The sequence below is a fragment of the Anarrhichthys ocellatus genome, unplaced genomic scaffold, assembly GCF_004355925.1.
Source record: "Anarrhichthys ocellatus isolate YVR2014 unplaced genomic scaffold, GSC_Weel_1.0 scaffold1217, whole genome shotgun sequence".
NCBI classification, from domain to species: domain Eukaryota; kingdom Metazoa; phylum Chordata; class Actinopteri; order Perciformes; family Anarhichadidae; genus Anarrhichthys; species Anarrhichthys ocellatus.
In genome coordinates this window covers 1-12,549 of record NW_022281191.1, presented here as the reverse complement: position 1 = coordinate 12,549, position 12,549 = coordinate 1, and the positions used below count along the sequence as shown (strand labels likewise).

General features: G+C 42.0%; 1 protein-coding gene across 1 annotated transcript; it reads right to left on the bottom strand.

The window, feature by feature from the left end:
• Window positions 1-340: 340 nt before the first annotated feature.
• LOC116377411 (calponin-3-like) lies at window positions 341-12,068 on the bottom strand. Its single transcript, XM_031839048.1, has 6 exons — window positions 11,817-12,068; window positions 2,430-2,551; window positions 1,913-1,979; window positions 1,640-1,777; window positions 1,415-1,531; window positions 341-1,073 (listed from the first exon to the last, which is right to left on the bottom strand). Exons 1-6 carry the CDS (start codon window positions 11,871-11,873, stop codon window positions 888-890), a joined length of 687 nt encoding a protein of 228 aa, XP_031694908.1. The 5' UTR covers window positions 11,874-12,068; the 3' UTR covers window positions 341-887.
• Between the last annotated feature and the right edge of the window lie 481 nt (window positions 12,069-12,549).

The following is a 12,549-nucleotide window of genomic DNA, read 5'->3' as shown; positions in this document are numbered from 1 at the left end:
CTTAGAGATAGGGTAAGGAGCTCGGTCATCAGGAGGGAGCTTGGAGTAGAGCCGCTACTCCTTCGCGTCGAAAGGAGTCAGCTGAGGTGGTTCGGGCATCTAATTAGGATGCCTCCTGGACGCCTCCCACTGGAGGTTTTCCAGGCACGTCCAACTGGGAAGAGACCCCGGGGAAGACCCAGAACACGCTGGAGAGATTACATCTCCCAGCTGGCCTGGGAACACCTCGGGATCCCCCAGAATGAGCTGGAACATGTTGCCGGTGAGAGGGAGGTCTGGGTCGGCCTGCTTGACCTGCTGCCACCGCGACCCGACCCCCGGATAAGCGGTGGAAAATGGATGGATGGATATTGGGCTACACAAATAAATGTAACTTTTGCCGCAAAATGTTGTGTTGTGTACACAACATCATCCAGCAAGTCGCTGCAGTGGCCAATCACATACATGCAAGAGCACATTCCTGTATGCAACTGAAGAGAGGATTCCTACGACTCGCCACAAAAGTAGAATAGAGTTGTAAAGTCCTGCTCTATTCTAAATCCCTGTGCAGTGTTTTGGAGTCTGATAAGCCCTCATAATCATAACGGTTACTCCCTCTGGACGTCCTGGATCCTTTATCATGTCTCCCAGGTGTTTGACACAACATGCCGCCACCACCACAGCTCCTTGTTTGATTTAATGCAGGCTGATCTGGTATGAATCCACATATTTGTCAATGCCGTTATTAGCACAACTAAATTCCATTCACCTTCAACTTGTATCGGGGTAGGTGCAGAAATCTCAAGTCAAACCTGGAGACATAAAGTCAAACTATCTGCATGAACAGATACAGAGACAATCCTCCACATAACATTCGTTGTTTTAAGGATGTATTGAATATAAATAGATCAAATTAGAGCAGCATTATAAGAGAAGCAGGCTTTAACCTGGCTGGCTCCTTTGTTGGTTCCCATCTGCAGGCTGATGGTGCTCTGGTCGTAGGGTTTGTCAGTCTGAGTCTTCGGATCATACAGATGTCTTCTGGTTCCATAAGCAGTCATTCCAGCCTGACTCGCACACTTGTTTGTCCCCATCTGATGGCAAAAGACCAGCGATAGGATCTCACCAAATGCAATCACATATAAGTAACTCTAAGAAGAACCATTGGCATTGTAAATGAAGGTAATTTAAACTGTTTCTTTATCCCCGTGTCCGTCATTGCATTGACTGGCTGTTCGCTCTGCTTTAAAGAGACCAACCATTGTTTCACTGCAGGAGAAATAGGACTCTCTAGGGACAGTGCTGACCCGGTTTATTCCAGTAAAGTGGGTATATTTACAGCTACAAACAAAACATCAGCTCTCAGGGACATCAGCCTAAAGATATAGGTTCATGCGTTGGCTCTAAGAACCACTTCATCACCAGTCATAGTTACCTGCAGTCCAATGACACATTGACCGGCCTTGATCTTCTCATCGTCAAAATGTCGAGCTTGTTTGTCTGCATATTTCACCCCGATATCAATCTTTGAGTCCATACCTTTGGTCTTTGCCTGACAGAGAGGACATGCTAGTCAAAGGACATTACATTTTGTTTCCTATAGCAGTAGAAAATGTGCTCCTCAGCAGACAATGACCCTCTGTACTCTGTGTTCACTCACCATGCTGGCCAGTGCAAGCATTGTGGTCTGGACTTGAGTCATGTTCCCGTTTTCAAACAGGTCATTGGCCTCAAAGATGTCATTGGGCTTCAGGCCATAGGCCAGGATAGCTTTGATGAAATTCCCAAGGTTTTCCAGCTGCAGAAAAAAGAAAAACAAGGAGTGATGGGGGCTGGGAGTCCACCACAGCACAAATAATGCTGTCAGTGAGAAGAAGTGAAAGCTTCAGGAATGCTGGGAGCTTCTCGACTCTTTCCACTTCACAGGTCTCACCTTGTGCCAGTTCAGCTGGGAAAGGTTGATTCTCTTTACTGAACCAGTCTGCAGCTTGTTAATCAGTCTGAGAGGAAAGAAACAAATCCATCAGAACTAAATGTGATCTAGCAACTATGGAGGGTACTGTTACAGACACACAGACAGCACACAGTAAGACAGACATATAGAGACAGACAGTATACAGACATATAGACATATAGAGACAGACATATAGAGACAGACAGACAGACATACAGACAGAGATATAGAGACAGACATATAGACAGACAGACCTATTATAACCTATAACCTATTATATCACCAGGCCTTGGCATGTAGTTGAGGGGTAAGGGATTGGACATTCCTTTAACCAGCAATTTGGGTTGTTGGGGTTTTTCCTGCAGGGTCTTAAAACTTTGAGGTTTATACAGTATAATTTAAGACAGTATACAGACACAGACATATAGAGACAGACATAGACATATAGAGACAGACATACAGTATACGGACAGACAGACAGACAGACAGAACTTACTCGCAGAGGATGACTCCATCCTTTAAGCCTTTCTGGAAGTTCTCTCCAATAGACATTCCTGTCACCTCCTCAACCCAGAAGCGGAGCTCCTCCTCCCTTTGGAGGTCATATTTCAGAGCAATCTTAAAAACAAAACATGTTTAATCTACATTCCACATTGGAAACAAAAACAGTGAATATCAATAAGAACTGCGGAACTGGATTTAGCAGCTCTGTACAATGAGAGAAAGTGAATTTTGAGTTAAAATATAGATTTATTTACTGCTGATTCATTTCCCATCAGAAACCCAGCTGGCATACCCTAACTATGAGCTTCAGTAACAGAGACTAGGTCTGAACCAGGGTCTGATTTCAGCAGCCAGTACAGTAGATACTCGTGTGATTCCCTGATAGAGAGACGGTCCATAGGTACTTCACATCCTGACACACAGACCAGAGACTCCAGAGACCAGAGCAATAACTATGGGACTACTTAGACTATAATTCAGACCAGACCGTTAGATACACATCGAAGCTTATTGGGCCTGACTAGTTCTCTATTATTAGTAGAACTTATATGCGTTGTGTGGGACAACGGTCAGGACAACGGTCTGAAAGTGTGCATTGTTATGTTACATACAGTATGATTCATCACATCCAGACTACAGAGAGGGCTCAGGAATGATTGGAGAACACATTTTACAAACGACTGTGGTCTGTTTCAGGCAGACTGAACCCTTCATCCAGTCCTCAGTTACCCAGTACTCCATGGTCAACATGGTACTAGTCAGACGACAGAGGTTTGGTACACAGCGAGGCTCATTGTGAGGCAAAGTTTAATGTTACTGTAGAGTAACCTCTTAACAGTGTAAACAGCCTTTTAGTGTTGGCTGACACTGCATAAACACTCTGCTCATCTACAGCAGGGCAGAGTCCACTTCACTTTATAGTCGGAGAAGAACCCCCGACAGAAACCATCTGCTGTCCGACTCAGATCAGTCCCTGAGGCTTAGTCTGATAGCACGCCTCCACAGAGCGTCCACAGAGCCTCCAGAGAGCGTCCAGAGAGCGTCCACAGGGCCTCCACAGGGCCTGAACGCATCATAATGGAACTGAAGGGAACATTCGTTCTCCTCCTGTCAATGTTTACAATGTAACATTATAATAGATCGGCGATTAGAACAGCGTGAATAATGTCCTGATCGCATATTCGTCAGTAAAACTGTATTTCACACTGTGATGGTTACTGTTAAACTGTGTAGTTAATCCACGGTTCACATGTGTGCGGAACCACGAGGAGGATCAGCAGTGGTCCGTTACACCACTACTTCCAACGCAATAATAAACATATTACCAAATGTGTTTGCAGGAAGACACAGGAAGGCCCAGGCCCCAGATAAAGTAATGAATGTCACTGTAATGTGGTCGATACGTGCTCTGGTATTAATCAGTGCTGCATCAAAACTAGTGCTGCAACTACTCAGGATGTTTTATATTATCATTAGTTTGCTGATTATTATGAATCATTCAGTAGAACAGAGAAAATGTTTGGCATTTTTGGAGTAAAAGGATTTATTTATTATCAAAAGTTTAGTTTTTATGACTCACTGACTAATTGCTTGAGCACCAATCAAAGCTCCTTCTGATTGGTCAATGCCTCCCGGCTAAAGTGGGATGGTGGTGGGGTTCATAAAACTTAGCTAAAAAATTAACGGGAGAGCGAGATGAAAAGTACAGTGTGAGGAAGTGGAAATATATTTCATCCTTAATTGTATGCCAATAATACATCAATGTGAGGCTTTGAAGGCACTAAATAGTTTTGTCAATGAATATTAGGTTAGAAAATGCTAAATTTGACATGATTTAACATGACATCGGTATAAACCATGCACACAGACACAGAGATGGATGGTGATTCAGACTCAGATAATGACGTCTCTGTTCACCTCCAGGCTGTGGTGAAAGGTTAGAGCTCCTGTCATACTGTCAGGGCTGAAAACTGTCACTTAGGAATTGGTGGGAGGGGCTTCTTGTCTGTGGAGTTTGACAACACAGAGGAAACCACCGAGAGGCCAAAGAGCTGCAATGATTAGAGAGGGGGGTTTCTCTTCTTCACTTCTCCCAGCAGTGACTTTCGAGGAAGATTGCCAAGAGCTCTCAGGAAAAACAAAAAAAATCAGGCAGTGGAAAAAGGGATTTCATTCTTTTGATGGAACCATTAGACTGATCTGGTTATGATTTGAGCCAGCTGGAAGTGAAAACCAGACAAACCCCTCCCTATTTCATCTCTGTACCCAAAAGCATTTTTTGATGACAGCACAAAACTGCACACATTTCAAAAATAGGTTGACTCCTACACACACATCACAATGTACAGTCAGGGGTTATGTAGTCCAACCAAAGTGATAGTAGAGTGAAGTGTGATAACAAAACCACCCAACCACAGGGGCTCAACCGCGTGATGAAGCAAGGCTGAGCAAACAGAGAGGCTGCTGTTCAGTAAAGATAGAAGCACGCAACATACCACGTACTGTGGTTAGGGGAGCCATGTCACCGACTCAGGAGGGAAGAATGCTAGATGGAGGGCAGCCACTACTCATTCTTTTCTGTATAAATTCATCTGTCACTGAACAATAAATCACTTAATTGTTTAGTATATTAAATGTTATGCCATTGCAATTTTCCAAGACACTAGGTAATGTTTTATCCTTCCAAGAGCCCTGAACTCAAATATATTCAGTTTACAACCATATAAAACAGAGGAACGCAAGAGAAGCCTAACTGGAACCTGATGGATTAGTAATTGTCTGCACTAATTGGCCTGGGTTGTTCTTTAAGATGACCATTACATGATGTTGCTTCCATTCTGACACTTCTACAGTTGTGTACCTCAATTCAATTCAGTTTATTTTGTTTAGCCCAATATCACAAATCACAAATTTGCCTCAGAGGGCTTTACAATCTGTACACATACGACATCCTCTGTCCCGGGACCCTCACATCGTTACAGGAACAAATATGATGTCATGTGTACAGAATGAACAACATAACAGAGTTACAACACATGTAATGCTATCACAGGACACCCTGAGCTCACACCTGGGTGTGTGTCCCATGGTAGTCAGCCCAGACAGCAGCTGCTCTTCTCAGCCACACTCCGTGACTGCTGCCCTCCGACTCCTACCTGCGGACCACAGGTGGGCTCAGAGAGGTGGACCACAGGTGGGCTCAGAGAGGTGGACCACAGGTGAGCTCAGCGTTTGTAAAAGTAGAGGCTGCACTGTTGTGGAAACCACTTAACTGTAACAGTAATGTTATAATTAGACAAAATACCCGTGATAAGAGTACCAGTTGAAACAGCAGCTCTACTTTAATTATCTATTGGTGTCATGTCATAATAATAGGACACCAGGCCCTCCATGGTGGGGCACAGAACCAGCCAGTGTTCTCTACAGTAAGCATCAGGTGGTTTAAGCTGTGATTGTATTATTTCTACACATCTGACAGTTGAGATGCAGCGGCAACGTTGTTGAGTAATGATGCTGGAGTTAGTAAGAATGTTCCCATTAGTAAATACAAAGTGAAGAGCCACAATAGTCGAATGGAAAGCAGAGAGGGACACATGTGGCATTTGATAAAAGTCCTGAGCTGAAACATGATCTACCGTGTTTGAAAGCCTACCAATCACTTCAAAGACAAGTTCTATTTATCATCAATAACACAACCAGTTCACAGCTACTGTATGCTTATCACTCACAACCTTAAATTTGGTTTAATTAAGTTTTGTGAGTGTCTGTGAGTGCAAAACAATATGCATTAATTACATGCTTAATTTAAATTCTGTAGACTTTATTTAAATAACCCTTCAAACCAGAATATCCTGTGATTTGTACAAATCTACTTTAATTTGAACCTTTCCACAAAACATCAGAGAAAGAGAGCCACAAGCTAACCTGAAACACATGTCTACTACGCAGGCTACAAGAACACTGAGGAGTGAGGCAGTGGGCAGAAGGCCCAGTGGATGGGGTCCTCATCAAGGGGGTTCACCGAAGGGTTTCAGGAATGTGGTGTACGCAGCAGAGAAGAGCACGGACTACTGATCACACCACATGAGGGCCCCTGCCTGACCTCCTTCTATTCACAGAGGTTTTACTGCAATGAACTGGGCCTGTGTGATTGCAGTTGTGACAGAACACCAGCGTCATCCCACTTCACAGATGGATTTAAAATACAGTTGCCTCACACTGTAAAAGAGGGTATCCACCCGCCCACAAGGTCCTTTTCTTGATTCTGCTACTTTGGGTTGAATCCAATAAAAACTATCAAAAGACAGACGGACCGTGGAGGTGGTATGGACGAGCCCTCGAGGCAGATCTACTTCTTCGTGCTCTGGACGGAGTCTGGCGCTACAGTGACTCACTGAATGAGACAATAGTTGGCAGTAGATATCTTTACAGCACCACACTTTGGCATATTTGGCATAATGTCATAACTGTTCCTTTTTTACATTCTTTTGTGAGGTCATTTCTTTAAGGATTTAAACTGAAATTCTGGTCAGACCTTATATGTTGCACCTTTACACCAGACCATTTGTGTTTATTTGCATCACTGCCCAGCGATCGTTTCCTGTTTGATGTGAAGACACACCCGAATGTCCCGAATGACAAAATACATGCTTTCTATTGGGGGGCAGAAAAGCACCCCTCTGGCAATGTGGTGGACATTGCTTTGGACTGTTAGGGAACTGTTCTGACATTTGATGTGCATGTGCAGCCAAGTGTGAATTCCTTTTGTGGGCGCACTTGTGGCATGGTTTCCACTGACTGACAGGGAAACGTGCCACCGTCTATTAGTTGTATGGGAGGTAGTGGAAATGGGTCAATTATTAGTGCACAATGCCCATATCGACAGCAGATGTGCAGGTTTTAGTCCTGGATGCATGGTGTCTCCAAATGGTCCCAGGAAGGCCTTCTAAAATACTTGTAAATGACTTATTATCATGAAATTGAAGTATGTTCTACAAAAGAGGATGCTCTTTTGTAGAACATGCTCCACCTCAACAGGAAAATAAGAAGATAGCTCCTCAGAGGGTCCACAGAGTGAGCATTAAAGTGCAGCTTCAGGTCATCAGATGGGATGTTTTCTGCAACCTTCAGCAATTTTCTGAGAAAAAAATGACCATTTGAAAAGCTGCCATTTGAGTATAACTTTCCATTCATTTATCCTATCACACTTTCCCATTCAAATGCATGCATCGGCTTTGTAATGACTCTTCATGATGGATTTGAGTAGTGTTGTCACGATACCACGATGGTGACTTTGTTACGATAGCCTGCCTAAATATCTCTATACACATACTGACATGATACCACAGCAAAAACTTAAAACATCAGGAACAGTAATGAACATGGAACTTCAAATTTGTTTTTTATTACTAAAAATGTTGAAATGTAAAAATGTATTAATTGAGTCAGTAATAATCTTTACTTGAGTTTGAGGAGGAGAGTGGTACTGCAGCAAAAACATTCTAATACATTCAGATGAATCTGTGTAAAATCAGGAAGACCCGACAACAACTGCAGATGTGCTTCCTATTGGTGACCGTCTGATCTGTAGTAGGTGTGAGTCTTTATTGGCCTCATGATTCCATTATAATTCATCTGACTCATTCAAATGCACAACAATTGTCGAGGCACCTCAATGTATTACATCCTCAATTTTTTATATCACTGCACATGGATACTTCTTCTATAAAAATGACAAAACCAAAACATAAACCTAGGAATGCACCAATACGATACCAGTATCAGGGACTGAGTCAGATACTGTGCTCGTGTCCTCTTACTTGTACTGGTAACACTAATCTGATTCAAACTGTTACCACTGCAGCAACATGGCGTTAAAGTGAGCCTAATAAGCCGCCCTGCTGCAACCATAACCAGAAGCACAAATCTATTGGATCAAATCCACAGTTAATAAATGAATAGCATTACCTGAGGCCTGTGGCTAGATGGTGTGCATTTTCACCAGGCTATGTTTTGTGTTGTGATTTGACAACAGCAAATAGTGTATGCTACTTCAGCAATAACTAACATTAACATTAGGATCAACATTAGGATTAATCCCCAACAATTTCCTCCAAGTAGGACTGTTCCTGTCATGATGGACTTGGCTTCTTCAGGGCTCACACTAACTAAAGTGGTTGCATGGCCGGCAATAGTTTTTAGTTGCTGAAACTGAAATCACGGTTCCCATTCTGTCACCTTATATTTTAAACACTTAAGATAGCATGATTCTGAAAATGAAACATAAAGGAATAAAAGCTTTATCACAGTATCTGACACTTTGAATATTTTGTGCTGATCCGATCCATGAGTTTTATGCTGCGTTGCCCCACTAGTAATGACTCTACTCTACTGTGTAATGTACTGAACTGAACTGGAACCTAAAGCTAATGTGTCCACCCTCACTTCCTGGTATACAAAATACCAGTAGCGCCACTGATGGCAACTGATGTCAAAGATTGGTTGCCAATGGTGGCAACCTGGCAAACATTACTACCGGGCCCTGTTCTTGTTTATTGACACCGACCTTTTTGGCATAATATTGATTTGACATAATTAGGGCCCAAGTACTGACGTACCTATTGTTCTTCTAATGCATTTTTTTATTAGGGCCGTAGGAAAGTTTGATGTTGCGTGGAACGTCGTTGCCGTGGCAACGCATTCTTCACCATGAAGAAAGAACTTGTTTACGAGGGCCTTAAACACATTTAAAGTCCTGAATGTAGTTCTCATGTGATTTGAATGCTTCAGAGTGACAAGATAGCGCCCCCTAACAAATTTCGACGAGGCAGCCCTCGCATTACTTTTCACCGAGATAAAAGTTATCACATGTCGACTTAAAAAAAAGTCTCTTGGGGCCATGCTCCAAACCCAACCGGAAGTCGGACATTTTTTATTTTGTATGAATTTCTTTTGTTTTTCTGCCATTTCCAGAAGCTGTACTTTAACAAACTCCTCCTAGTGAATAAATCAGAACAACTTCAAATGTAATCAGAACAATCTCAAGACGTTAGTGTTTAAATGTTATCAAAGGCTTGAGGTTTCATGGAACGACATGGACGGTTTACATGGTTCACCATCATTCATCAAGCTGCTGTAACTCGACTGTACTTTGTCAAAACTGTCCCAAACTTGACATGCTTAATGAGAGTCATGGCTTGAGGACTTCTGCATGCCAACATTAGCTCATAGTCATAGCGCCACCTACTGGCAACCATGGCCATAAGCAGGGTTTCAGAAATAGAGAGTTCCAAACACTGAGCGTACTAGGGGGGATCGAGGCATGCCTTCTGAAAAACGTGTGCTTTCCCTTATCTAAATATATGCATTTTAAAATGTTTGTAAAGCAGAAATTTGCCAACAATAGTTTTAAAGCCATGTCAGTAGGCATTAGTATAAATGACCTGTTAAGCAGTAAACAGTGGAGTCAGGTTACATGTTGTAATGAATGATCCACACTACATTCTGAAAATGCAGAAGAGACTAAAATGATCACAAAACATCTGCAAATGAAAGCTCACAGTGTTCAATTAACAGCAAGTTGACCCCACTTTTCTCTCTAACCTCTATTCTCAGCACAAACACATGTTGGTTTAGAGACCTGCATATACTTTGATTGTTATGCTACAAAAACTACAGCGCATATTAAGTTAATGTTCAATCTTTACAGGCTTAAATTTGAAATAGTATTCATAGAGACACTCAAAACATTTGAGTTTGAAGCCCCTGCAAAATGAGCCGACGACGTCGCTGCTCCACCCATGAAACACCGTCTAACTCGTGCACGCAGTGTCTGATAGTCAAGGAAGTGCACGGCCTCATCACCCAGCGTCCAGCCGGTGACCTCGACATGAGCACGGGTGCAAGGGCCGATCACTGCTGCAGTAGCTTTAACTTGATTTGATGGGATTATCAAACTCTTTCAACATTTTATTAAATATAATTCGACATTTACAACTTTGTACAAAAATGGATCTCACGCCCTTCTTGTTCAGTAAATGTCTTTCGACGGTGAAAAATAATATTCACACACTTCAGAACTGCTGCAGGAAAAAAATCATAGAGGAAACACTGGTTTGGTTAGAAAACAAAACCACCTGAAATATCATATGCCAATAAGAGTAGATGTGTTTATTTACAGCGCAACAACAAAAATAATGTAGTGAGGTCAACTTCCAGATTTGTAACTTTGTTATGAAGTACAGACTTTAATCAATCTTCACTTTAGCACGGATATGATGTTCCTAATGATGGATTACCAAACTCAAGTTCACTTTAAGTCACACTATGGTAACACCAGTGAAACCCTTTGGTGCTGAAGTGAATGGAAACATATTTGAAATAACAGAAATGACCGTACGCTTTAAAAATAATGATCAGCAATATTAAGTACAAGTGATCTGATTGAAAACATGCTGTAACTGTGGTCCTTTTCTCTAGCTCTCTTCTTAGAAGCTTCTTGAGACACAGCTTTATCAATAGAATGTAGCCAGATGTGTGTGATCAACATGCACACTAATCTCCTTTAGACATTTCTACAATCCCATCTAGAATAACATCAAATGACACTTTCTTTGCGATGCGGCCTCCAGTAGCCCTGTTGCATATTTTCCTTAGTTATCATTTTAATAATAGAACGCGACTACAATTACACTAGCTCTAAGTGTCTAATGATAAAAGATATCTCAACATAAATGAATAGATGTTGTATGTCGATAAACCAGGACTCAGGCCTCAGCAGCCAGCCACACAGAGCCAGCTGGGCCCTCCTGCCTCCACTAACAATGACTACAGTAGAGTGTGAACCATGGGAAAGATTGTTCACAATGCAAACACACGGGTCATCAAATCAAATAAATCCACTCATCAGCTTTAGCGTTTGAAAAGTGATCCAATCCACAAACAAAGTGTGGCGGAAGGAAACTTTTTCCCATCATTGAGGTCAGTTCGGCCTATAGCGTCGACAATAATCACTTAATAACGGTACCGAACCCGTTACCGTCAAAAAGCCTAAAGTTTGGACAACTTCCGTCAGAGATGAGAAGCTGGACTCTTACACATCTCAATACTGTAAATAGCGAGATATAAACAGTTTAACGTTATCTCATCTGCCTCCAGTCTACGTCCATCTCCCCGCAAGCAGTGAGCTCTCAGTCGGTTCTACACCAGCTGGAAAAGAGATTCTCGACATTCGGAAAGTTTAGGCCGCCTTTGACAAAAGCACATTACAGTGTGGCCGAGTGCTTCTCTGTGTCTGTGAAGATGGTGCGTTAGCTGAGCCTTTGTTAGCGTCTGTTTTCCCCCCGACACACAAAGCTAGAGACGGGACTTCAACACTTACTTTGTTTCTCACTTCAGCAGATAATCCGTACGATGGCCCCTTGTTAAAATGTGTCATTTTCTTGAATTCGTTCGAAAACCCAGATGAATATCCTCAGCTACAATGTAGCTTAGAGCCGGCTGTGGAGAACTCCTCAAGCAGCAGCTGTTCGGCTCCTCTAAAAAGACAGAGCAGGAGGAAAGTAAGTCCGGTGGGCTACACAGAGAGCAGCGAGAGAGACTGTTCTGTCTGCAGGACGGGCTCACCATGCAAACAACCTCCACCAATGATTGACGTGCCCACAACAGCCAATCAGAGCAGCCGAGGTGTATCGGGCTACTCCCCTCTCCTGGTGCTCATCAAGGATGAACTTCAACACTAACGCAGCTATCTAAAATAATAAAATAATATATTACTGAAACAGATACAGTTGTGTTCATGACATCATTGGGCTGACATTGACTGTATGTTGACATGAATAGAACTGCTGCGGCACAATCCTCTTTCACCATGAGTTAAAACAGTGATTGCTTACTTTAAACTGAATATATATATATACATATCTATATATATATATATATATATATATATATATATATACACATACATACATACATACATACATATATATATACATATATACATATATACATACATATATACATATATACATATATATATATATATATACATATATACATATATATATATATATACATATATACATATATATATATACATATACATATATACA